This window comes from Felis catus, chromosome B1, assembly GCF_018350175.1.
Source record: "Felis catus isolate Fca126 chromosome B1, F.catus_Fca126_mat1.0, whole genome shotgun sequence".
In the NCBI taxonomy this organism is placed as follows: Eukaryota; Metazoa; Chordata; class Mammalia; order Carnivora; family Felidae; genus Felis; species Felis catus.
The window spans coordinates 201,953,608-201,980,337 of record NC_058371.1 but is presented as its reverse complement, the minus strand read 5'-3'; the positions used below and the strand labels follow the sequence as shown (position 1 = coordinate 201,980,337).

The window sequence follows — 26,730 nt, the reverse complement described above, 5'->3', positions numbered from 1 at the left end:
AGAGAAAATCTCTGCTTTAGACTTTCCTGAACCCGCAGGCCACGGGACAGTGAGGGTGGGCGCAAGGGGGGGGGCGCCCAGGGAGCCCACATTCACGTCCCCACCCACACTGAACCCTGTGGTGCCATGTGGCATGGGAGGACATCTACCTGTGGGGCAGGTTCCCATCTGGCCGGGAGGGGTCCCAGCAGCCGGCCCAGAGCCGCCAGGGGCCGGGGAGGCATCTGTAACACAGCAGGTTTGGGGATCAAGGTCAGAACAGGCACAAACCCCCCCAATATTTCTGGAGGAAAGGAGGTGTGTCCGCACACCTGTGAGGGGACGAGGACGGGGCGGGTGTGAGGGTCTCCCTGTGCTGCAACAAACGGCACGAGTGTTGTCTTGCTGTGCCGGAGTCTAGAAAGTTCTCACCGGCTAAAACCAAGGTTTCGGCAGAGCCGGCTCCTGCTGGAGGCTCCGGGGGGTGGGGTGGGGGGGGGTCTGTCTCCAGCTCGTCCGCCCCCCTCGATCTCTGGAAGCCCGGCAGCCTCAGTGTCTCTGATTCTGACCCTGAGGTTTTTTTCCCATCTCGGGATCCTCGACTTACCCCCACCCCTAAAATCACTTCTGCCATACATTCTGGGGATTAGGACATGGACTTCTTTGGGGCCACCGTTGTGCTGACCCCAGAGGAGAGGTGACAGCCCGGAAGGAACCCAGAGTCCGGGGCAGACAAGGCTGTGTCCTGTTCAGTCTGCACCAGTCGCTGACCGAGGGTGAACCGCGCCCCCTCGGCCTCGTGAGGTGAGTAGGGCGCGGCTGACAACCTGGCTAGGGTTGTGGAGACACCCCGAAGTGCAGGGTCGGTGGAGGGGGCTCACGGGGGGCCAGAGGGGAGGACGGGCTCTGCAACTGAGCGACGGCCAGGAGTCTGCTGACCGGGCAGATGTCTGACTGCAGGACCCCTCCCCCTTGGGTATCGGCACCCAGGAGGGCCACCCTGGCCCCTTCCGTGTCCCTCACACCCGGAAGGACCGAGATGACAGACGTGATGTGCCTTGTGAAGCTCTGTTCCCATCCCCCCAGCGCATCCATCATCCTTGGCCACTCAGCTGGGCATCTCCTTGGGCAAGCCCCCTTTGGGAGACCCCCAACGGGCAGCCAGGCAGGGGACCGGGAGGAGGGAGGAGACGTGAGGACAGGGGAGCCTGGGGAAGGGCAGGAGGCACAGGCCGTCCCTGCCTCGGGGAGGGTCTTTCCCCTCCTTCCCTCATCTCCAGAGCCCAAGGAGGTAGACAGCGGGGTCCTGGAGATCCCCTTGCCACCCCTCAGGTTCCCAAGTGGGGAAACCGAGGCCCAAGTCAAGCCAGTGACAATCAGGATTACACCAGGGCCTGGGCAGGAGCGGGGCCATGCTTCTCAGAACAGCCTCCTGAGCCCACATCTCTGGGTTCATCTCCCCCCCCCCACCGAAAGAGGCCTGGCCTGGTCCTTGCCCGGTCCTTCCTGGCCACTGGGCCCCTCCCAGGGCGTCCTCCTCAGAGGAATGGGGCGGTCCCATGCTGAGCAACCCCAGGGCTTTATGTCCTGAGGACAGAGCAGGACTGCGGGAACGCAAAGGTTTGTAACAGAGCCATTCATCGAGGTGCAGCCGTTCTAGAACTTTCCCAGCCCCCTTCCCCTTCGCCACGCTAAGTTCTGCTATCGCGGACACGCGCCCCTGGAGACACACTAGCTGGGCCCCCGTCTCTCGCAGGGTGAGAGGGCACTCACTGGGCACGGGACTCTGTTTCGACACACACCCTGGCCGCAGACACGGCTCCGTCCGCGGGTGGCTGGACAACAGGGAGGACGGTCCGAGCTGTACTCACCACCTCTGACCACAGCCTGGGCTTCCTCGGGCCCCACGCGCTCCCAGGCGACCGACGCGCTCGCGGCCACTCTCTGGACCTCGTGGCCGCGGCCACCGCCTCCCGAGGGCCCCGCAGGCCCCCTCCCCATCGGGGCCGGCCCCTCGCCAGCCGCGTCCCCTGGGCCTTCCATGACGGGCGGTGGCACCATCAGCACCGGGGGCTCCGCATGCCCGCTGGCCGCTGTGGGGAGAGCAGAGGGTGGTGGTCAGCGCTGAGGCCTCTCCGGGAACACGGGTGCCCACGGAGAGGCCGCCACAGGGGCCGGGGTCAGGAGAGAAGCCTCCCTTTGCCTGGAGGGTGTCTCCGCTTCCTTTCGGAGGTCTGTCCATCTGTGCGTCACTGCCTCCCCGGCTAGGACGACCCTCCGAACCCCCAAGCCCCCAGCCACATGCTCTTCCCGAGATGCGTGCGGCGTTTGCCCGGTGAGGAGGCCAACACCGGCCTCGCCTGCAGGTGGACAGACGGGGCTCCGTTCTTGCCGGCCCACGGGCCACCAGGAAATAGCTCAGAGCCCGACCCGTCCTGGTGCTCGAACATCCCTGCAAGCGCTGGACGGATGTGTGGGAACAGGGAGCAGAGAAGTCCTTGCGGGGCACCCGGCACCTTGCATTTGAGATGAGTCCCCCCTCATGTCCCGTCCAGCTAGAGCTGAGACGGACTCCCCCAGAGGCAGCCACCCGGGTCTGACTCGCACAAGCCTCAGTGTCGCTGTGATTCTGGCCCCGGGTTCCCAAGAGATCCCGTTGCCCCTTACAGCGACCCCCTCGGCTCCAGCTGGTTCAGCGGGCTCAGCCTGGGCTCTCGTGGGGCCGCTGGAACGCGGTCCCATCCCACTGGTCAGGAAATGGGCCAGGTTCCGGGCCGCCGCGGAGGAAAGGAAGCAGGTGGGGGACGGCAGGGAAGGAGGAAATGGCCGAGGCAGAACCGAGGTGGATCGGGCCACTGCTCCCCACCCCGGGCGCCCTTGGGCCTCCCAGCCCCCCTCCCCCCCCGCCCCCCCACCAGGAGCTGTCATCAAACTTCACTCGTGCCTGGGGTCAGAGATGAGAGTCTGTTACAAATGGATACACGGTGCTCCTGGGGTGGGAGCTCTGTCACCACTCAGGACACAGGGCAACACAGAGTCCCCTTTCCAAAGGAAGGGGGGGGGGGTGGTGGCAGGGCCAGGGCTGAGGAAGGGAGGGGAGGACTCCCAGCTGTGGCCATTGGGACCGGGTGCAGCCGGGTCTTGGGGACACAGGTGGCAAGGGATGGCCCTGCTCGGTCACGTTTCACATGGAGGTCGATGAAACAATGCTAGGACGCACAATTAAGGGAATCCCCCTTATTTCGGGACTCCCTGATCCCTGATGATGAGCTATGGGATTTCAAGCCAAAGCCGGAACAGGCCGGCGGGAATCCCCTCTGCACAGAGCACACAGAGACAGGAAAACACCCCCGGCCCCCCTCTCCGGGGACAACAATGCCAGTGTGGCTTCCTCCCGGCCCACCCCCTTCCCGACGGATGCTGGGGAGCAGGGCCCGGGCAGCGGACAGAGAACTCGGAGGCAGCAGCGTGGAGCCCCCAGCCTGGACAGCCCCACCGGCGCCCGGCCTGTCTCCCCAAGGCACCTGCTGCCCATGGCAGGAGGCAGGACGCACACTGGGGCGGCCGGGGAGGCGCCGTGGGTCTGGGGTGCAGCCCAGATGAGGTGAAGGCCCCCAGAGGCGTTGAGCACCCCCACGAAAGCTGAGGAGCCACTGAAGCGTTTAAAGCCCGGAGTAGCGGGTTTGGTTCTGTGCCTTGGAAAGTTCCCTCTGGCACTTGTGCAGAACGAATTGAGGAGAGTGGAGACAGGGCCGCCCTGGGCCTTGGGTTTATTTCCTCCCCTCAAATTTTCACAAAAACAAAGGGGCAGCTGGACCTTTACTAGACCCAGTGTGGAATATTTTCACAACTATTTACAGAACCCCATCCGTTCAAAGCCCCTGTTCCCGCCTCCCTCCGGACTCCCCAAACCCGAGGACTGGAGAGCGAGCCGGGTTCCCAGAAAGCCACCCGCATGTGCCAGGGCTGGTTCCGGGGCAAAGAGAGCTCTCCTGACCCTGGAGGTGAGGGGAAGGGCGCCGGGCAGTCAGGAGGGGCGCAGGGGGAGGTGGGGACCGCGTGTGGAGGGGCTGACAGGTGGCCGTCCATGTCGCCAACGGCACGGTGGGGCAGAGCCCCAGAGGCAGCCAGACGTCCGAGGTCGCTGCAGCCCTGCTGTCCCAAGGAGGGGCAAAGCATGAGTAGCCTCACAGCTGGGCGAGTGGAGAGGGAGGGCGGGGGCCCAGAACTCAGGCTCCCACCCCCTGACCCCAGGGGACAGGCCGACCCCTCCCGTCTTGTGCTCCTCCCAAGCCGAACAGGACGCGCAGGGTCACCGGTAAGGCCCCGCCCGCCCTCCTTCCTGGCCTTGGGGATTAGTGGTCAGGGCTCCCGCGGGAGCCCCTGCTCGGTCCCCAACACACTCAGTCCAGCCACACGTGTCCTCCACGGGCTGGGCACCAGCAGGTGTCCCAGGGGCACTGGGCAAGCGGTGGCGGCTTGCCCAGGCTCCCGGACGGTGACTCGGGAGGGGGCCTCGGTCCCCAGGGGCTTTGCCCGGCCCACCGCCCCGCGGACCCTCCGTTTCGTTCCCCGAAATGCTAGAGCCACTCCTGCCGGGGCCTTCTCAGCCCATTCCAAGCCAGGATTGCCTCTACGATCCGAACGACAAAGGCGGAAAGAAGGAAAAGTCGGAACAGCCACAATAGCTGCAGAGGCAGGGCTCCCCGGGTTTCTGGTGCCCCTCGTGTGGCCTTGACAGACAGCCCCTCACTACGGAGAAACAGGGACCCTCCCCCCCTACAGGGACCAACACTTCCCCAGCAGCCCAAGGCCCCCAAGGCTTACAGAGGCGATGCCCCTGCCCCTCCTCCAACCGGGACCTGATTCCCATCTGAGGGGCACAGCCTGGGGGGGCGGGGGCAGGAGGCACCTGACCCAGGGAGCAGCCAGCACCCCACCCCCCTGCACACGGCCAGGCCCCGCAGCCCCTCCCCTCTCCAGGGATGCTGCCAGGGCCCAGGGGAAGAAGCCCGCTGGGGTCTGCAGTCACCCAGGGCCGTCTCCACACAGCCTCGTCACTCAGGCCCTGGTGCCTGCACCCCCTGCTCCCCGCGCCGTCTCCCTCCTCGTAAAGCACGAGGCCCCCTCCGCATCTTCCTGGATATGGCTCCGCGTGCCGGCCGCCCGCCCCAGCCCCCAGCCACGTCCAAGCCCCAGTTGATTCTTCCCCTCCTCGCCTCACCAACGCTGCTCCCCACACCTGCTCCCGCACCGCTGCCCGCCACAGGTGGATGTCAGGACCGGGGCGCTCAAGGGGCTTTGAGGTCAGTCCGCCGTCCTTCTGCCCTTCCATTGCGAAGCCCACGCAGGGGCCCAGGCCTCCCACCCCGCCGGCCACGTCACCCTTCGGGGGACAGGTCCGCGTCCCCACCTTGGGTACAGGAGGGGCCCCGGCAGCCGGATGTCAGCCTTTAGTTCTGCTCGCCTCTGCCCGCGGGTCAGGACTCGCCCGTCCGTGTGTGCGTCCCGGCCCATCGTCCGGGCTCCCGGCAGCCTCAGGGACAGCTTCCTGAGGAAAGGGGAGGCTTCCTGGGCTCACAGACCCTCCCCCCTGCTCAGTGATGGATGTGCCCGAGCAGGCGGGGCCCCCAGTGACAGGCCTCAGCCCGGGGTTCCTAGTCGCGGCCGGAGATGAGGAAGTGAGCCCAATCTCTGCCCAGAGTTCCCTCCCCGCTGGTTCCTATAATGGCCTTGCCTGGCCTCACAGGCCGTGGCTCCTGCCGTAGACGTGGCTCCCACACTGCCGGGGCCGCTGACCTGCGGTCCTGGGGGGCTGCTCGCTGGTCACCATCAACGGCAGACTCTCCCTTCTGGCCTTTCCCTCTCTGTTCAGTGTATCTGGGACAAACCCAGGGGGCACCTGCTGGGTCCGCAGCAGCCCCCAGGCCCTGGCCAGCGCCCAGCCCAGGAGGGGGGAGTGTGGCCCCAGAGCACAGACACGTGGGGTCCATGGGCCGGGAAAGCCTGCGTGCCCCCCTCAGCCCACCTGGAGGGTGAGAACGAAAACTCGCGCCTCACGGGGACGTCGACGCAGTGAACAGATGGTACTCCAGGGTGGCAGCTGGCACTTAACAAGTGTGGGTTTAGCAGAGGGCGAGATCGTACCCTTCCAGCCCGGAACACGTTCAGGGAGGTCTGGTCGGAGCATTCACTGGGCTCGTACTGAACAGATACCTTGTGGGCCCACGCAGACCTTGTCCAAGCTCCAAGAAGCATCTCTTGACAGCTGTCTGGTCCCCCTGGGACTGGGGTGACCAGTGTCCCCCAGATTCGTACCCACCAGGGAACCTCAGAAGGCGTCTTATAAGAAGAGGAGGGACACAGACAGACAGACATGGGGTGGGGGCCATGTGATCACAGAGGACAGACGGAGGATGCGGCCCACCGCCCAGGAGCGCCTGGAGTCCCAGGAAGAGGCGGGAAGTTCCCTCCCCTGGAGCCCCTGGAGGGAGCTGGACCCTGGAGACACCTTGAGTTTGGACTTTGGGGCCCTGGACCGCGAGAGAGTCAGGTCTCATCGCCGGCCACCGCGTGTGGGGCTGTGTCGCGGCAGCCCCGGGGAACTAATTCATCTGTGACCCCCGCGCCTGCTTTCTCTGCCGGAGGCAGGGTGGAGCCCACCCACGTCATGGGATTTTGTGAGAATCAAATCAGAACGGCCCATACGGGATGCGTCGTGGTCACTGACAGCGGTGTTGACGTTCTGAACAGACAGCACCCCCAAGTGCTAACCAAGCACGGCCGTTTAATCTTCGTGACGACCCAGGGAGCCGGGGTAGGGGGCTGCCACTGTGCCCTTTTCCCAGGTGGCCAACCTGAGGCTTACAGCCAGGGACCCGGACCCGCCGGGGGGGGGGGGGGGGGGGGAGGGGAGGGGAGCACACATGGGATTCGAACCCAGAGGAGCCGAGTGCAGCACCTGTCTCGGGCCCCCGCCCCGCCTCCCGCCAGGAGTTCAGCCACAGAGCTGGGGGTCCTGGGGCGCCTGGAGGGGTCACTGGAAGCTGGGAGAGGGTCTCAGTTGGTGTGCTGGGAGCACGTACCCAGGGCAGGACCTGGCGTTGGAAATCCTGGGCCCGTGTCCTCCCCCACGACCGTCTGGTGGGTGCCCCTGGTCAGGGCACTCGCCCCATCTAGTTGGAGGGAAAGAGGCCCAGGGTTGGTGACCTCGGAGTGGCCAGGCCACCGCTGCAGAGCCACCCTGGGCTGTCTTGGGGCGTCTCCTGCGGCGTGTGCCCGAGGTGGCACCGTTCCAGGGCGAGGGGCGAGATCCCCGAGACCCGGAATCCCTTATCCCAGGCTGCGTGCTCAGCCGGGGGACAGGCCAGCTGAGCGCCCGCACGGAGTGGGGTCAAGCGAGCTCACAGAAGCCAGGCTGGGCCAGCGTTCCAGAGTTCCGGCTGCCGTCTACTAACCGGGACCCAGACCTCCGGGCTCCCCAGGCCACAGCTCTGCTCCCACGGTCCCAACACAGCAGAAAAGGCTTCGAGAAATCCAAAGTTGAGAGGCTGTTCTTAGACCCCACCGTGCGCAGCAAGACCCGGCTCCAGGGCCAACACCTGCCCCGCCCGGCCCAGCGACCCCCATACCTGCTCCCGCTGCTCAGACGCCGCTCCCCGCCCTGGGGGGGGAGGGGTGGGCGGCAGGACCCCAGGCACCCGGTGGCGGCTCCCGGCCCCTCGCTGGCTGGCCCCGCGGGCTGTCCCGGCAGCCGGGCCGGCCGGCCGCCCACAGCCCAGCTGTCTGCACCGCGGCTGCCACCACCCCCTGCTTCCTGCCACACTTCCTCCCTGCGCCCCGGGCCGGTGGCGAGAGGTTGGCCCAGCACGCCTGGCTTTGATCATTAGCTCCTCCCTGGACCAGCTCCAGGCCCGGCCGCCTGCCCACCGCCCAGCCCCCAGGCTGTGAGAGCCCGGGAACCACCCAGGTTCCAGCCTGGGCCCCGGGCTTGGGGAAGTGCATCAGCCGCTGGCTGAGCGGCCCCGCCAAACCTCAGCCATGCTCTGTTCCTCTTCCACTTGCCCCACACGGACACACATGCACGGACACACGTGCAGCCCCGTCCCTCTGCCAGGTGCTACCCCAGCCCATTGGCCCGCCAGAGACAGATCGGGGTCGGACCACAATTCTCCTTGCTCCCTGACTTCCCACCGGCTCTGGGCCCCACCTGGGGACCTGGGCTCCGCTCACCAGGGGTGGGGGGGAGCTAGGCAGGGAAGGAACTGGGGTCAGTCTGCAGCCCCGTCCTCCTGTATGCTCACTGAGTCAGGGGCACGGCTCCAGTCGCCGGCCCCAGCTGGGCCCCAAGAATCACGGCAGGAAAGCCACCTTCTCCCCTGTCCTGTGCTCAGATGGGCCAGGCTTTCACACTGGCCTGGATCAGACCAGGAAAAAATCTCCAATTCTGTAGAAATGTGACTGTTTCACACACAGTGAAACTGAGGCTCAGGGAGGTCATGTGATATGCCCAAGGCCAGTGACGATTAGAAGAGCCCAAAACGGGTCTGACAGATGCCGAAGCCCCGAGGCCAGGGTTTCTAAGGGCCGCACTGTTGACACTTGGGACGATCGCTCTTTGCCAGAGCCGTGGGGAGTGGCTGCTGTGTAGACGTGGGATTTCAGCAGCACCCCGGCCCGGCCAGCAAGACGCCCGTACCACCCACAGCCCAGCTGTGACGGCCACACACATCTCCAGACATCAGTCACCTGGGGGCAACGGTCCTCACCCTCCTGCCCGCCTGTCCTTCCTCTCACCGGCTCCTGGTGTCACCCACAGCCACCAAAAGTTACCAATTCCCCTCCCTCCCTGCGGGGCCAGAGCCCAAGTGCCTCACTGGGTGGAGCCGGCCACTGAGGCCGAGAGCGGGCGAGGGGCTCCCTCTGGGGGCTCCAGCAGGTCACGGGCACAGCCATGCCCGGCACACGCCCAGCCCGGCCACCCCACCCGCTGCACAGAGACCCCACAGCGGGAGCCAAGGGTCAGGGGGAGGCGTTTTCACAGTCTCCTTGGCCGCGGGCAGATCTGACGCTCCTCTGTGGGTCCCAGGGGCCGGAGCAGGGGGTACAGCTGCTTCCTCGGGCAACTCCTTCCCTCTGGGAGGTGTGGCCTTGTCTCCCTGGAGGGACAGCTGTGACGGTCACACTGCCAGTGTCCTGGGGCTGCCGTGACAGAGCTCCACAGACAGGGTGCCTCGGTCCCTCCCCGTCTGGAGGCCAGAAGTCTAAATCAGGCCTGGGCAGGCCTGCGCCCCCTCCCGAGGCTCCTTCCCGCCTCTTCCAGCTCCCGGGGCCCCAGGTGCTCCTGGGCTCCCGGCCACGTCGCTCGGGCTCCTCCAGCAGCACGTGGCCACCCCTGCACGTCTCCTCTTCTCTTCCGCCAAGTGGTGTTCTGAGGTTCCCGTGGGCCACCATCCCGCCCAGGACCCCTAAACGCCCGTGGGAGTGGGGAGCAGGCTCAGGACAGGGCAGCTGGTGAACGCTCACACCCATCTGCCTGGCCACAGCGCCGCCCTCTGGTCACGCCTCAGCCACCCGTCGTCCTTCACGGGCGCGTCCTCCTGCCCATCCCTGGGAGGCCTGAACAAGGTCCTGTCCTGTCCTGTCCTGTCCTGAGGCTCCTCCGGGGCGAGAGTCCTCACTGCTCCTTCCTCTCAGACACCTGCCTCTCCGTCTCCCCACCCTCCTCCATCCACTCCAGCTCTGCTTCCAACCTGCCCAGCTCAGCGGGGCCTACCCAGCGCCCTGTGCCTCTGCCCTCACAGCCCTGGGGACCGGTGATGCCCTCGTCCGTGTGAAGGACCCACTGTGCATTGGAAGTTGGATTCTCCTTGCCCCCCCTCTGCAGGATGGGTGCTCCTCTCCTGCGGCCACTCTCCGGGGCGGGCCTGCCTCCCCCATCCAGACCCAGGGGCCCCAGCCCCCTTTGCAGGGCAGCTGGCCACCTGCGGATGCCCACGGATGGGCCCACAGCACCCCCGGGCCCCCCTGTCACCCCTCCGGCCTTCTCACCGGAGGGGAGGGCTCCTACCACAAGGGGTAGGAGGTGGGCACCTGCGTCCGTGGACAGCACCTTGAAGGTCAGCTCTGCCACGCTGGCCACACGACCTTGGCGTTTTGGATTCTCACGGAAGCCCCAGATGGGGTCAGATGCTATTCCGCGGTCTTAGTCTCGGTCATCACGAGGATGAAACTAGATGCAGGAATTGCTCTAACAGAGCAAGTGCAGACGGTTGCTACAGCTGCACGTAAATGTCTGTTCATTTTACAAACGCCCGTGTCCAGGCTCTCCGGTGGCCGAGGCCCACGGACACCAGGGGCAGAGCTCTCCAGGCAAACGAGAGCTCTCGGCTGCCCACCCCTCGTTATGCCCCTCGCAGCCCGGGGCTGGCCTGTGCCACGGCCCGGGGGACCCCGGGGGCTGCTCCTGGGCACCAGCACGGAGACCTCCCTCTCTGCCCCCTGCGTGCCCTCCACGCATCCCCCTGCTCCTCTCGGCCTCCACCCCGAGCCTGTGAGGTGGGACCCCCGGCTCCCCAGCCTGCGCTCCAGAACCCCACCGTGCGCACGACACCAGATGCTTGGCCTCTTCTCCCTTTGTTTTTCTGGAAATTGTGCTGAACGAGGTCTCAGATGGGCTCCACATCCATAACAGGGTCTGGACACACTTCCTCTCCTGTCCATTGTCCCCTGCTGCGGCCCGAGACCCCGCATCCTGTTTGTCTCCGCAGCTATGCTCTTGGTCCAAGTTCGGGGGCGGGGGTTTCCCAGGGCCTCCCCGAGTGTGCCCAGCGTTCGTCCGCGCTGCAGAGCACTCAGACTCCACAGGATGCACCCCAGTTCCCCACGGCACACCCCAATCCGGTGTCTCGACTTGGCACGGCGCACCCGGACTCTGCTGATCGCACCGACCCCAGAGAATGCAGCCCCAAGCACAGGGTGCCCGATTCTGCACCGTGCACCCCCAACTCCGGAGTGCACCCCAATTCCGCAAGTGCACCCCAGGAACCCTCCAGAGGAAGAACACGAGCTTTCTAGGTCAGGGGACTTTGCAAACAAGGGTCCCTCGTGGAGGCTGGGTAGGCGGCCGGCCCACACTGCCCAGGCTGTGAGTCCCTCTGGGAGAGCCTGTCACTCCCGGGGTCTCGATGCCCCCTTGCAGAAGGTGGAGTCCCACGTGGAGGTCTCGAAGTGCCCTCCCCCCACCCACACACGCTCACAAGGCTGCGGTAATAAATCCCATCACACTTGCCAAGAAGATGCTAAATGCGTGGGTTAGAGCCCTCCTGGTGTGAGTGTTACCGCCACGCGCTGGACGCAGAGGCGGCTGCCGCCCAGAGTCGCGGGGCCCTCAGGCAGTGGCGCCAGCCAGGGTCTCAGGTCTACCCAGCACCGGGGCGGATGCCCTGACTCCCAGGAACCCGGAGAGCAAGTCCGGTCCGAGGCCGGCGTTTTCCAAGTCATCAGACCCCATGCTTCGAGCACCACAGTCTGATTTTAATTCTCTCGGACGGCAATTCTGCCCCTTTTCACATCACAGGGACCGGCCGATGTCTCGCTGAATCGTAAGGTGCCGGGGTGGGGGGGGGGGCACGTCTGGAAGCTGCCCAGCTGTCCACAGACTCCAGTGTCCGTAGAGCTTTTCTGAGCACCTGCCTCTGGGGCCCGCCTTTCCCCTCCTCCAGGAAGCCCTCGTGCAGGTATGAGGGTGCTGGATGGAAAGCAAACAAAACCGTGAGGGCGGCGCTTTCCCTGACAGAGGGGCGAGCACATTTGGGAAGCGGGATGGCTCGTGTCCCGCATTTTGCCGCTCGGGACGAAGGGACACGTTTTGCAGCCAGTGTGGAAGCCGTGGGCACGACTCCCCGCACCCGGGAGAGCACGCGTGTCCGCGGAAGCCCGGGATCTGACACACCACAGCCCACGCTCAGCGTGGGAGGCTGGCCTGGCCTGTGTCCTCTGTGCGGCCTCGGGGAGTCGCACAGGACTCGGAGGACACGGAGGCTCAGAGAGGGGACGGGGGAAGGAGCCGCACGGGCAGGGCCTCCCCGAGGGGTCATGTGGACGGTTATGCTGAAGCACACGGAGCCTGGCACTCTACGTCCCTTGACTACACGCTGTCACTCGGTCCCTGTCTCCCCAGTGTCCTTTGCAGGGAAGACAGTCTAAGGCTTCCTTCCAGATGGAGGCTGTCCCAGGTGGCCCTGGGAAGTACCCAAACCGGTTATGTGTCCTTCCCTTGGGAAAGTCTGCACCACCCAGGGGACCAGCTGCACCTGCAAGCCCCCAGCCCAGCCCAGCCCAGCGGCTGTAACTTCCAGGATGCTCTCCCAGGGTTCCTGGCGGCCCCTCTCCCGCCCTAAATCCGCCTGACTCCACCCTGGACCCCACCTTGTGATACAGGCAGAGATTTCTTTCCTCCGAGCCCTTAGGCAGCTCCTGCCGAACCCGAACCTGGGGTGCTGACTCACCCCTGCTCAGCGGGGATGGAACCCCGGGCTGCAATCCAGAGCTGGGACGCCGGGGGCTGAGGGGGCCCTGCCTTTCACCCTTCGCTTATTTCTTATTGTTTAGCTCTTGGGGCAGATAGCAACAGCTGCGGTCACATGAAGATAAAAGGCGATTCTGAATTTCGTCACGTCCTCCTAAAGTATTTCCAGTTCTCTGGGACTGCGACCCAGGCCTCCCCCGGCCCAGCTGGGCTCCCCAGGACACCCTCCCTTGCCCGTGGCCCAGCGTCTTGCTAGATCCCCTACTCGATCTTGAGATGGCTCTGCTCTCTGGGGTTCGACGCTACCCGCCCCCCACCCCCATCAACGATCTTGGCCCTCCCATCTCTGCTCTGCCTTCCAGGCTCCCGGCCATCAGGTCCCACAGGCAAACTGGGGAGACAGACCTGGAAAGAGACTGGGACAAAGTAGCACGGCCCTTACAGGGGCAAAGGGAAGCCTGGGACGGAAAGGAGAGGAGGAGAGAATCAAGGAAGACTTCTTGGAAGTGGAGGCCTCTGGGCTGAGTCTTTCAAGACGAGGCCAAGAGGGGGTGTTGCAGAGGTCTTCCCGGGGCCAGGGCCAGACAGAAGAGCCCTTAAACCCAGCCTCCACCTAGACAACCCTACTCCAGACATGTAGGTCTGCAGCATTATGGAAGCTGGAGAGGCCAGGTCACGCTCTTGCCCCCAGGGTTAATCCACAGCCGGTCAGAATGGTGAATCTCAGGAATGCAGAGGCCCCCAGGGGCGGTAGGGTAGGGTACACGACTTCTCCCTGCTCCCTGGGCTCCGGGTCTCTCCAGCCACCCTGGGTGGTAGAAAACAAGACCCGCTGAGGCCACACAGGCAGTTCTAGAGCGGAGGCGACAATGCTTTCTCATCAGGCGGGTCCAGGCCAGGGGAGCGTGAAACAGAGGATGCCACGTAGGCGGTAGGCAGCGTTCACGCAAATGGTCCACAACAGGTGCACCTTGTGCAGGTGAGACCTCGTATACAAAACAGGGGTTGGATCCGGCCCTCAGAGTGGGCCCTGCTCTGGAGAATGGGTGGGGTGGGCACACGTGGAAAAGCATCTCAGGATCCCCCCCGTCCCCCGACCCGAGGCAGGAAGGAGCCAGCCCACAGGCTCCCTGCCGCCCTGGGATTGGGATGTACAAAGGTTCAGGCGGAGCGGGGTGGGGGCCAGTCCTAGCGCCGGGGATGGGGCACAGGCTTGGAGCTGGCACAGGGGAGAGTACATGAAGCTGTGTCCTGCCCCCTCCAACCCCTGGTGGTGGCTGTACCTGCAAACACAGTTAAATTGTCAAGTATTAGAGAGAACCAGCACTTCGCGTGTAGGAGCGTCAAATAAACCCAGGTGACTGGGGAAAGAAACCGAGACTCAGGAAGAGAACGCCCCTCAGCCAAGGTCGCGGGAAACAGGGTCCCCAGCGTTCCCGTGGTCCACGCTAAGCAACACCCCATCGTCTTTCCTGGTCTCTGGCTCCCCACCTGTGTGATGCAGATGTGACCCGGCCTCATGCAATTTTCCAGACAGGCAAACAGACGGGGCAGCACGCACCCTCCGGGGCCCATGTCCCTGAGCCCCACCCGGGTCTAGGAACCCGGAAGGTCGGGCTGGACATGCCCGTCGGCACGCCCGGGTCTGAGGACAGATGCATCGGGGATGGAGGCAGACTCCGCGAGCCTGGAGCCTGGCACCCAGCTGCCACCGGCCACACAGAAAGGGCCAGAACGGGGCCGTGCTCAGCAAGGCACCGCCTGTGTTTGTTATTTTTGGCCTCAGCGGCTGAAAATGCCCCAATCAAAGATGAGCAAAGCTCGAGTCGGCGAGATTTCAGGAACTGCTCTTTGCAAAACAAGGGTATTGGGACCAAACAGGCCTGTGATGACTGACGGCCACCCCGGGCCGGGTCACAGGCTGCAGGAAGCTGTCAGCAGTTCCCGAGCCTCGGCCGGGACTGATGACGCTCCCCGCCTCCTCCCCCCCCTCCCCCCCCCCCCCCCCCCCAGGTCATGACCATCCGGCCTTCACGCCAGGGACTCGCTGACTCGGCCGGGCAGGGCGGCCCGAGAGCTGGCAGGGCGCTCCTCCAGACCACGCTCCTGCATCTGGAGCGGCCAGGGAGGCCAGGTGCTTCCAGAAACGGAGACTTAAGTGGGGCGCCCCTCCTTGCACCCCAAATAATACGCCTTGGGTCCTCAGAGGAAGCCGGTTAGAAGGCATAGAGACTATCTTCGCGGCCCGCCCAGGGAGCCTGTGCCTCACGCCTGCAGGGGCGCCACGGTGCCCGCCAGCTCTCAGTAGCCCCCTCCTCGACGAGGGATGGGGTCCCAAGGGGCCACACGGCTGCGAGTGGCCAAGTCTCAGGAGCACCCCGGTTTCTCCCTTTGTGGTACAGGCGCGTCCTACCCACCGGACCGTGGGCCATGGGGTGACCCAGGGCGGGGTGCACGGAGGAGGCGGGAGTAGCGGCCCGAGTCACCCCGGCTTACAGACGAGACTCCAGGGACACCCTGATCCCACTGAACCTCGCTCCCCAGAGCAGCAGCATTCCTGACTCTGGGTGTGGGACCCCGGCTGGAATTTGGACATTCCCCGGAGCCCAGTCACCAGGGGGCGGATCTGGAAACTCGCTTACGCAAACATTAACCCAGCAGAGCACACGCTTCCCAAAGGCCTCCCGGGCGTGAAGGTGAAGTCCGCCCAGCCCCGACCCATCTCCCTGGAAACCAGGCCCAGGTCGGGGCAGTGGGGGGGGGGGGCGTGGGCAGGCTTAGGCGGGAATTTCCGCAGGACTCACTCCCGAGGCCCCCCTGGCCTGTGCTGGGACACGCAGGAGGGTGGCCCTGTCAGCCCCCAGGTCGCTGAGGGCATTCGGGGGGCACATATTGTTTGGCTACTTCCCCTCTTCCTGCTCCCTTCCCAGCAGCACCGCCTTCCCTGCTCAGCCCGGCCTCGCCCCCCCACCCCCACCCCTGCCTCAAAACCGGCCTCGTCCAGGCCACCGGTTCCCTCCACGTCCGCCTCCCTGTTTTCTCGGCCCAGCGGACCACATGCCCCCCTCCGAAGGCCTCTTTCTGCACCTGCACCGGCCACACCTCTCCACCCGCACCGGCCCCGTGCGCTCGCGCAGTTGGGGACTTCTGGAGCCGTCTGTCTGTCTGTCCACACTGGCGGTTCCAGGGTTCCATCTCTGAGACCTGGGGGCGGAGCTGGAACACAAGGCACTCCTCTTGGGGGGACCTGGACACCTGCCCCCCACGGCCCCCGACCCGTGGCCATCTGAGCCCCCGGCCCCGGCCCTGCATTTGCACGTCCCTCTCCCTGGTCAGCTTCTCCACCAGGCTCTGACCGCCACTCGCCAAAGCGTCCCGCAGGCCCTGCCTCCTTCCAGCCTCCCCTGAGCCGAGCGGCACAAGCCCCCCCTGCCCCAGCCCCCAGCGCCCTGAGCTCGTCCGCACTGTAACTGGGGTCTCCGTAGAGGCTGTCGCTTGGTTAACACACGAGGACCCACAACGGGGGCGCCTCAGGGGCGTCGATGGGCCCCACGCGCGCTTGTGAAATGACGGAGACACAGAGCCGCTGGAGGGCGCGGTGGGCGGCCCAAGCCCGCAGGACCCTGAGCGCCAGCCTGGGAGCACAGATCTGCCTGCCGGGCGCGCAAAAGGGGCGGATCCCTGAACGACGCCCCTCGGAGGCCCTGAGCCCTACAGACGCTGACCTTTTCCACCTGCCCATTATCCAGGGGCTCCCTTTCTTCCTGGCCTCCGGGGGGGCCAGCTGGGCGGACGAGACCCGAAGCGTGTGTGAACGGCACCGGGCGGGCCCTGGCCACAGCACTTGTGCCCTCTGACCCATGTCACAGAGACGGGGTCAGGGTCACAGCCTCCTCCGCACGGCCCGCCATGGGCTCTGAGCCCCACACCTGTGCCTGTCCCACGCCGGCCGCCCAGAGGCGAGCTCTCAAGGGCCGTGTCACGGCTTCCGCGACAGCCTAGCGGCCACCCCCAGGGTCCCCTCTCACTCGCTGTGGGATGTGCACCTCCTCCCCCTCCCTCTCCTGCGTGCAGAGAGCGTAGCTCTGGGGTCCAGCCACCCCACGCACCGGTTCCCGCGGACCCGATGCTGGCTGTGCGCAGCGTGCAGAGAGGGTCGCACAAAGCAGAGCTGTTACGGTCATTACTATACAATGAGGGCAGGGCTCGGGGGCTGCAGCGCCGCCCAGCCCCGCACCTGCCGGCCCTACTCGGTGCCCGGCCCAGGGCGTCAGACAGCCCCGCCTGCAGAGCCCTCAGCCTACTGGTGACAGCAGCCAACGAAACATATGGAGACAAGACAGCACAGCCAGAGCGACCGTGACAGGGGATGCCCAGAGAGGCCGGGGCCACCACACGGCCAGGATCCCGCCTGGGGACAGCTGGGAGGCTGCCTGGAGGAGGCGCTCGGAGCCAAGCCTGGGCACGTGAGCTACATCCCCCAGCTTGAGCTAAACACAAAGCCTAGGGCTTCTTATGGCCCCAGAAAGTAGGAAGTGGGAGGGAGGGAGGGACAAAGGACAGACAGATGGATGGATCCCACCCTGGTGGGATGATGTCAAAGGGACGCAAGAGCCAATTAAGAGCTCCCAATGGCCAAAGCGAGAACACTAGGAGCATCAAAATAAAGTAGAATCGGGTTGTAACCCAAGGTATAAAATAAACATCCTCAGCTGGGCCTGGCCTCTCCTCTGAGTCCCCATCATCGGCCACCCCACTCACCCCATCAGGGAGGACAGAGAGCTGCCCGCACATCACCCCTCTCGGCCCTTCCCCACCGTGAGCGAGGGGTTTGCACAGGATGCTCTTCTGCCTGGAGCACAGTCTTCCCTCCCCGGCGAACTCTCATGCCTCCTTCCAAACACGACTCGGCCCTCACCGCCTCTGGGAGCCTTCTGGGATTGCTCCCGCTTGTGGGAGGGGTTGGCAGAGGAGGGGAGGGAGTGCTTTGCCTTTGCCCTGTCCACCTGGGCCCGGCCGACCCTCCCACAGCTCACCCCTCACCGCACCCCTGCAAGTCTCCCAGAGCCGGTCGAGGGCGGACAGGCACTGCGCCCTCTAACATGGTGCCCCGTGCCTGGCGGGGGCTCAGCGACGTCCTGTTCACTGACCCGAATCCCAGGCTAACGGGCGCCTTGGGTGAGTCATTTGCCTGTCAGCCTCAGGCACCCTATCCATGGGCAGGACAGGGTCTGGGACGGGGGCGTGGGTGCCCCATAATTACGGGAGAGAGCCCGGTGACGCGGGGCTACGCTCAGGGCCCGAGTGCCGGGCACCTGCAGACACAGCCTCTTTTTTTTATCTAATTGTATCTAAAACAGTTCAGATTTAGAGAAACGTCGCCCTGAAAGCACGCAGCTCCCACACACCCACACTCGGCGTCCCCTGCGGTTAACGCGTCCCATGCCTGTGGCACGCTTGTCACACTTGGTGAACGAGTCACACACTGACTCGTCATTATTCACCAAAGTCCACACTTGGTTCAATTGCCTCCGTTTTCCCCTGATGTCCTTCCAGTCCTCAGAGCCACCGAGGGCACCACCACATTTGAGTGTCCCTGCTCTTCTTGACCTTACTTTTGGGAAGGACTGGCCACAAACATGTTTGGGGAATGTCCTTCTGTCGCGATTGGTCTGGTGTTTCCCCATTAAAAAAATTTTTTTTTTAAATTTATTTTTGAGAGAGAGAGAGAGAGAGCAGGGGAGGGGCAGAGAGAGAAGGAGACACAGAATCGGAAGCAGGCTCCAGGCTCCGAGCCATCAGCACAGGGCCTGACGCGGGGCTTGAACCCACAAACCGTGAGATCGCGACCTGAGCCGAAGTCGGATGCTTAACTGACGGAGCCACCCAGGCAGCCCGAAAAAAATTTTTTTTTAATGTTTATTTATTTTTGAGAGAGAGAGAGCCAGAGACAGAGTGTGAGCGGGGGGAGGAGGAGAGAGAGAGGGAGACACAGAATCTAAAGCAGGCTCCAGGCTCTGAGCTGTCCGCACAGAGCCCGACGCGGGGCTTGAACTCACGGACCGCGAGATCATGCCCTGAGCCGAAATCGAGAGTTGGATGCTTAACCAGCTGAGCCACCCAGGCGCCCCTTCTCACTTCCAACAACCAAACCTGCTGCTGACCTGTCGCTGAGTCGGGCCAGGCCTGGGCCCCGCTGCCAGTGGCTGTTTTTAGCCGAAGCGCGCCTGAGAAGCGCCGGCCCTCTCAATGCGGGCCCTACGCCGCACCAGAGGAAAGACCGAGCACCCCGCAGAAGAGCAGTGGGACCGGGTCCTGTCTGTTGAGACAGAGCAAATGATGCTCAAGCTCCCCAGCCAGGCGTGCAAAACGATCCCAAGGGACTCGGTCACCTCCCGGTTCAGCGAGACCGGGCCTCGGTCAGCCGGTGCCCGGGACCAGTGTGAGGGCGGGAGAGCCACCAACAAAACCGCGGCCCTGAGCAGCAGCCCCGCCTCCAGAATTCCCCTGGGCACACGGCCACCCACCGAGGAGATGGCGGGGCTGCCAGGGCGTCCAGGCTCCTTACAACAGCTGCATCTGGGGAATAGCCCGGGCGTGGGACTGACGTCGCTCCAGCCAGCACCCAGCGGCCAGCAGCACAGAACGGGAAGCTCCCCACGGCCGACCGGGAAAGGTCCCCGAGACGCAGCGAGGGGGGAGACTGAGGTGCGGGGATCTGTGCGTCATGCTGCGTCTTGGGCTCTAAAGGGGGTCGGAACGCGTCTGCGTTTGCTGGCGTTTGTGGAGGGAAACCGTGAGGGGAAGAAAGGAGCAGGGGGGTCGAGTAGGTGAAGCGTGGGCATTTTGCCGGGCGGTGAACCTCGTCACCGGGTGCTGTGACACCTTGTGCACAACACGTGTGCGGATAAGGACGCGGTAGGAGGTCGGGGCCGCCGGGACGGGTGCAGGGGGCGGAGCAGGGGTCCGCGTTACCGAGGCGTGAGCCACCCTCACTGAAGGCGGCGGCGGGTGGGCCAGACCGAAGCCAAAAGGAGCCACACGTTCTCACCGGGCGCCAGCCGATATCGCCGCTCAGCACGGGGCAGGGGTGACAAATTCTCAGACTTCTGTACAGGTGCCGAGCCGCTGGAATTTGAACAATTAAGTAAATGGACGGTGGCTGGTGAAAGCCAGGTTTGTCACTGTTGGAGTAGGGTTACAGAAAATCAAGGAGAGGGGCTGGAAGAATCCATACGGTGACGGATGACGGGCGGGGACGTCAGGTCTCAGTTAATACAGACACATTCTGCATACGGAACTGCTTACATCGGTGTGTGTGCAAAGTACTTAGACCCGCGTACGTAGACGGGTTAGACGCGCACGCGCTGACTTGCAGATACGTGCGCACGCATGGGTCAGTACACTCATACTTGCAGATCTGTGTGAAAAAGAGAAGACCTAGGTAGCCGCAAGCACGCCCAGAGTGCGGACCGATCTTGGTTCCTAAGACCATCCTCCAACTGAGGGAATCAGGACCCTTGGAGAAACGGCCGGCTCTAGGACCAGGCCAGCAAAGGGCCAGGGTGGGGCCTGGCTTGTGGTGCCACACAGGAAGGAAGTGAATGAGTGGGTGAGCGAATGGATGAAATGCCACCAGGACGGGGTGAGTCGAGGGGACACAGGAGCCCACTGAGAGAGCTCCCAATGGCCAAAGCTAGAAAGCTTTGGGCAACAAAATTAATTAGTATCAGATTAGAACCCAAATTATAAGATATCCATGAGTCTATCCAGGATAAATCCATGAGCAAATACATAAAGGCGGGAGAAGGGACAGATCTCTCCCCTGCAGAAGAACCTCCAGGGATTTACGTGGAGACACCACCCCCGAGGAGGGGGGCCCCCTCCCCAGTCCTCAGCTGGGCACCGAGCGCCGTGACCTCCCCGCTAAGAGCTCAGTGCGGGACGGCGGGGAGGGGGCCGTGCGGTGGGGAAGCCCGGCAAACCCGGCTGGGGGGTCAAGGTCAGCATCCCGGTGACGGCGGGTGCCCTTGACGGGACGCGAGGAGAGGGCACTCCACCACCCCAGTCTTCCTCCCGGGGACCCACGATCCCCGTGTAAGCACGGGAGACGATCAGACGAGTCCCGGCCGAGGGACCTCGCGCACAACCCCTGGCCGGGACTCCTCGCAGAAATTGTCACAACATGGCAAGTCTGAGGAGCCGTCCCAGCCCCGAGGAGCCGGGAGACGGCGGACAAAGCGTCACGTGATGTCCTGGGCGGGCTCCTGGGCAGGGAGGGGACACTAAGGGGAAATCTAAGGGAATCCGAGCCAAGGATAGACTTTACTTAAGAATAAAGTCTGGTGGCTCAGTCAGTTAAGCGTCCGACTTCGGCTCAGGTCATGATCTCACAGTTCGTGGGTTCCAGCCCCGCGTCGGGCTCTGTGCTGATGGCTCAGAGCCTGGAGACCTGCTTTGGAGTCTGTGTCTCCCTCTCTCTCTGCCTCTCCCCTGCTCTCTCTCAAAAAAATTTTGTTTATTAAAAAAAAAGAACAACGGACCCATACTTATGCACCAGCTGAGGCAAACGCACCCTTCTAATGTAAGATGTCAATTGTCAAGGAGACTGGGTGGGAGGGTATGAGAACTCTGTGCTAGCTTGGCAGTGGTTCTGTAAATCTAAAACTGTTCTGAAAGGTGAAGAAGGTGGAACACCAGGATGCGGGTGGAGAGGGAACCATTAAGACCCACACACACTGGGGGTACAGCCAGGCCTGCAGCCGACTGCCTGGGGCGAAGTCCCAGGTCCACTTGCTGTGGCCCTGGGCCAGCCCAGGAGCCTCCCAGCGCCGCACCTGCACCTCCCTCAGCGGGGCTCAAGGACACCGAGGCAGGCCTTGGGCGGCCCATCCTAGCCCAGCCGCTACCCTCCAGGGGTCTCGGCCACGTTGCGGCACCCAGAGCCTCGGGCCTTTCCGTGTGAGTCAAGGAGGAGGAACCCTCACGGTCCGTCCCGAGAACCCTGCAGCCACTGGGGAGGGGGACGGTCACAAGGGTCCTTGTGCCTGTGCAGAAACTGAGGCTCAGAGCAGAGCAGCACCTGGGGCCACGGAGGGGCCCCTCACCCCGGCCAGCCTGTGCCAAGTCCACAGCGGGGGTCGCAGGACTGTGGGGGCAAGGCCCCTCCCTGGTCTCGTCCATATCTGGCCCCATTCCTCTCCCCACGGCCCTTCCCTGCTCCAAGCCTCTCTCAGGCCCACCTCTGAAGGAGCTGTCGTCCCTGGAGCTGGCGGGGCGACAGGGACTTTGGCCCCGGGGGGCTGAGATGGGGGCTGGAGAAAGAGGGGGGACAGAGAGCAGGGTGCTGAAGTCCAGGCAGGTAGGGCCGCACCAGGGCGAGGGAAAGCCAGGACCCCGGCCCCTGCCACCAGCCCAGGGCTGTGGGTCCTCTCCATGGTCATCAGCACAGACGGAGGCCGCTGACCCAGTGTGGGCTTGCACGGGGCCCCCGTGACTCTCTCACCCTACAGACAGGGACACTGAGGTACAGAGGGGCAGGGTCACTAGCTCCCGGGTGCTGGGCCAGGATCAGAACCCCTGGGCCCACTGTCTCCTGAGCCCTCCCGGGGCCCCAACCTGGGGGCAGGCACATCCCCCCCCTCACAGTGGCCACCGCGACAACATCCAGCGTCACCTGCCGGCTCTCGGCTCCTTTCTCAGGCGTGGGGACACCAGGCTGGCCTTTCCTTGGCCACCTGAATCCCGGCCTGAAGCAGCGCCCGCCCTGCTGCTCCCCGACCAGGCGGGATTGGAGGGCACGCCCCACGCACGCCCTCCCCTGGCCCCACCTGTCCAGACAGGTGAGCCAGAGGCAGGCTGGGGGCTGCCGCCGCGTAGGGGTGGCTCCTCCCGGGGCAGATCCAGCCCAGTGGCTGGGGACTTACCCTGCCAGGGGGCAGACGCTGCCAGCGAAGGAAGAGAGGGAGGGAGGGTGTCTGGGTCCCTCACCTGTGGCTGCCGCGGACACTTGCCTCCTGGTCCCGGGCCCCACAGGTCAGTGGGTCCGGCCGGGGCAGGATGCACACGCTTTAGGCCCCCAGGCTCCAATCAGGTGGCCCGATAGTCGCCCAGGTCATTGGTCACGCCCACGACTACGGCCCGCCCCTCGAGTCTCCTCCCCCCTGACCTTCCTCCTCCTTATCTGCTCGGAAGTCCCCGGTCAGCATTCCCGAGCTGGGAGGGGAGGGGTGGCCTGGGGGGAAGTGCAGGCTCCAGGCCGAGTGTGCGGGAAGGAGGGGGGGGGACCCTCAAGGAGGAGGGAGGCCTGGCCCCTGCACGGCTGCAGGGGGCGGGGACAACCCACCGCTTAGCTGGGCTGAAGAGAGCTCGCCCCTCCAGGGGGCCCTGCTTCCTGTAGCTGGGCCTGGGGGCAGCCGGCCGGGCACTCAGCAAACACTTATTGGACACCTACTGTGTGCCGCGCCCAGCGTGAGGTCAGCAGTGGGTCAGCGAAGGGGGGCAGGGTCTCTTGTGTGGGGTCCAGAGAAGCCCATATTTGCTCATGATGAGTCACCTGCCGTGTCCTTAAATTTGGAGTCTAGACTCCAAGGTCCGGCCCAGAAATCTGGATTTTCAACAAGTTCCCAAGTGACCTTTGACACCCCGTCCCCAAAGGGTACGCCTACCTTCAGATTAAGCCACAGGTGGGCGCTGACCCGCCCGCCCCCGTCCCCTCTGCAGACCCCTGACCACGAAGGGAGGCAGACACCTGCCCTACCTCGTCAGTGCTCGTGAGGATAAGTGGCTCGCGACTGTTGGGGGCGGGCACCCCAGCTGTGCATTTTCACCAGGCATCCCGGTGACTCTCGGCCACGGGAGGTGATTCCTGCTGTCACGGGCGGAGGTGGGCAGGGAGTCACTGGCTCAGTTAGGAGTCGGGACACACTGGGCTGTGGGGCCTGAGCACCCGTCCTCGTCACCCGTGGGGACGCGTGAACGAATGACCTAGGCAGTGTCTGAGGCGTTCTCCGCTTTGCGAGAGCGCAGGGTAGGATTCTGCACGGCCCTGCCGGCTGACAGCCGATGGCTCCGGCCGGGCGGCCCCGACGTTGTCCAGTCTAGAGACCTTCCCGCAAAGCCTCACGCGCTTGTCCGTGTGTCGGGTGCTGCCCCAGGACGGGGCTCCTTCCAGGGAGGACGGCCGGGTCCCAGAGCTGCCACCCCCGTGAGGGCCGCCCACCGCCAGCTGCCCTCAGCACGTGCAGCCTAGAACTTCTGAATTCCTCTCAAGGATCCAGGGGGTAGAGATCACACGAGGAAGCCAGATGCCCGGCTGTTCCGGAAACTCCAAGAGCCTGGCTGCATGGGGCGGCTTTCCCGCCTGGCCCACTCGGGGCCGGGGAGCTTCCCAATGCCCACGGTCACGTGGGGGCTCCACCGATTCACTAGGTGGCATCCTGCAGGGACTGAGCTGTGACCCCGCTTTCCCGGGCCTAGTGGGGGCCCAGCGGCCAAGCCCCGTGGCTCGGTCCCCAGGAACCTGTCGGGCGTCCTGGGGCCCGTGGGGATCCTCCAAGCTCTCGGACGGTGCCCAGGGGAGGATGCCGGTCACCAGCCCGGAGGGGCGTAGAGGTGGTGAGGGTGAGGGCCTGCGGGGGGCCAGCACCCCACTCACGCCTTTGATCTCAAAGGCTCTGAGCACCCCACCGGGTCTGCCCTGGGCCTGCTGCCGGCTGGGACAATAAAGGCCCCAGGCCACACAGCAATGTGGACACAGTCTGATCCCGAAAGTCTGCAAGCAGGGGTCCTACTGTGGGACTTTCCCCTGCTGGAGTCTTGGGGTCTAGGAGCTCTGCCCACCCCCTACCCCGGCCTCGCAGTTTCTCTCACGGGACCACACTGGGTCAGGGCCCCTGTACTTTTTTTTAATGTTTATTTTTATTTTGAGAGAGAGAGAGAGCAGGGGAGGGGCAGAGAGAGAGAGAGGGAGAGAGAGACAATCCCCAAGCAGGCTCTGCACGGACAGCAAGGAGCCCGACGTGCGGCTCGAACTCACGAACTGAGAGATCACGACCTGAGCCGAGATCAAGGGTCGCAACGCTTCACCGACGGAGCCCCCAGGCGCCCCAGGGGCCCTGTGTTTTTAATCCCGGCTCCATACAGACAATACACAGCCATCTCTGGGCCTCAGTTTCCCTGTTTGCAAGCTGGAAGTGTCTGTGCTGGGAGCCCTGTGGGTCAGACCACGGGGGTCACGACGACTCCTCATCTGCGTGTGCATGGTCCCGGCTGAGGGGCCCGTGTGGGGTGGCGCAATGCCTGTCCTTGCTCTTGGAGAGAGAATTCTGTCGGTGACACAGCAGTGTCCCACAGGCCCTCTGACCTAGTGTTGATGGGCTAAGGACGCGTGTAAGAAGCACCAGGGCCTCCTTGGTGTGGATGAGGTGGCCGGCCGCCGTCTCGCCTCGGGCACAGGCGCCAGGGGGCCCCGAACTCCCTTGAAAACAAGTCACCTAAGCCCTAAATTTATTGTCTCCGTCCTTTAGAGACCACATTAGAAATCCTGCTTATAAACAGTAAAGCCAAGGGCACCTTCCTTTCCGCAGCCGGGGCCCTAAAGGGCTGGCCCGGCCACCTGTCCCCCGAGGGGACACGACTGGACGGGGCAGCCCTGAGGGCCCATGTGGTCACACCGGAGTAAGGGAGATGCACAGAAGCCAGGAGATCCCAGGAAATGAGTGTGTGTGTGGAGAAAGGGCCGCACGGACCTGTTTTCCTGTGGGATACACAGCGCTGAGCTCCCTGCGGCCAGAGAGACAGAAACAGGCCGGGAACAGGGGACCACGAGGGGGACAACCACCTGTACACTTGAAAGGGTGTTCTGCACGCCCCAAGGAGCCGGAGCGTGGTGCTTCCGATGGGGCCACAGGGCTGTCCTCCCCACACCCCTGTGCGGGGGCCGGGGACTCTCAGTGGAGGGGCGGGGGTGCTGGGTCCTGGCTGGCCCGTCACTGAGCCCAGGAGGACATTCTCCACAGCATCCTCCGGGGTGGGGCGGACCGCGGATGACTGGAGCCCCTTTTTGCTTTTGAAAATGCTCTTTAGAGGAAACAGCAAAATCAGACTGGAGAAAACAACATTCACAACGTAACCTGAAGGTGATTCTTTCTGTCATCAGGGAAAGTGATCAGCCTGAGAATGAAGACCGTCTTTTGCACCAGGTTTGTGAACGAAGGCGGATCTGAGCAGGTCTGTGAGCCTGAGGATGCAGCAGGGACTTGAAATTCGGGCTCCTGGAGCCGGTGGCCTCAGCGGCCCCAGGCTGGAGGCCCCCGACACCATTGTGAACAAGCCCACGGGTGAGCCCGGGGAGCCTGGGGGACGGTTCTCTCCGAGTGGCTTGGGACGAATGCCCCGCACAACTGGGCCTCGGTATTCCCCGTCCAGATCCAGACATCAGGCCAGCTCTCTGCAGGTCCCATGTCCCCATGTCTGTCCAAACCTAGAGGGACGGCTCCTACTCACCACTGCCCTCTAGTGGAAAACCAGAAGACGGAGCACAGAGACCATATTGGTCACCGGCTCTGGGTCCCCTGTGGGCCACCCCCATGGGGAGGCCGGAGGCCCTGTGGTTGTGACCGCCCCTCCTTGGTGACAGCAATGGCTCACCCAGGAAGTGGCGGGCTGGGGTTCGCCTGGTTCTCTCCCCGCCCTGGATCCCCGACTCTTATCACACAACGGCATTACTAGCTTAACGACGGATGAGAACGCCCCGGCCCGGGCTCACATGGGTCACCCCACCTGTCCACAAAGCCCCCCCTGGAGGTCGGGCTTCTGGTCTCACCCGCTTAAGAGTGAAGGGTGGAGAGAGGACGCAGGGAGCCCGAACTCACACAGCTGGTGAGTGGGGCCCACCCACCCCACAGGCAGGACTCGGGACCAGCCACAAAGTGGGGATCACAGGGTCGTCAGCTGACTGCGTCCCGGTGACAGCCGCGTGCTAGCTCCAGCCGCTGGAGATGGGCAGCGAGCTGAGTGATGGAGAAGAGAAACAGGGCTTTCAGCTGCCAAACCCGGCCTGGGTCCCGCCTGCTCCAGACATCAGTAGGACACCCGGGGCAGATGTCCCGTCCTGGCCTAAGGGACATCTGTGAAGTCAGGAACCGGCCCCGCCGGGCCATGCCAGGACTCGACGCAGCGACATCCACCCATGGAGTGGCCGCAGGTCCCCTCCCTTGGAG

At 64.4% G+C, this 26,730-nt stretch overlaps 1 protein-coding gene across 13 annotated transcripts in view; it reads right to left on the bottom strand.

Moving 5' to 3' along the window:
- SH3TC1 (SH3 domain and tetratricopeptide repeats 1) overlaps positions 1-22,643 on the bottom strand; it is a 47,131-nt gene extending 24,488 nt beyond the window's left edge. Inside the window, exons 1-4 of one of the 13 annotated variants that reach the window (XM_045056674.1) lie at positions 22,435-22,607; positions 7,611-11,728; positions 1,851-2,072; positions 150-224 (exon numbers count right to left, since the gene is read on the bottom strand). In XM_045056674.1, coding sequence (XP_044912609.1) covers positions 150-224; positions 1,851-2,040 — 265 coding nt within the window. In that variant the 5' untranslated portion in view covers positions 2,041-2,072; positions 7,611-11,728; positions 22,435-22,607. The other 12 variants (XM_045056673.1, XM_045056676.1, XM_045056675.1 and 9 more) reach the window with 12 other exon arrangements.
- Positions 22,644-26,730: the final 4,087 nt, after the last annotated feature.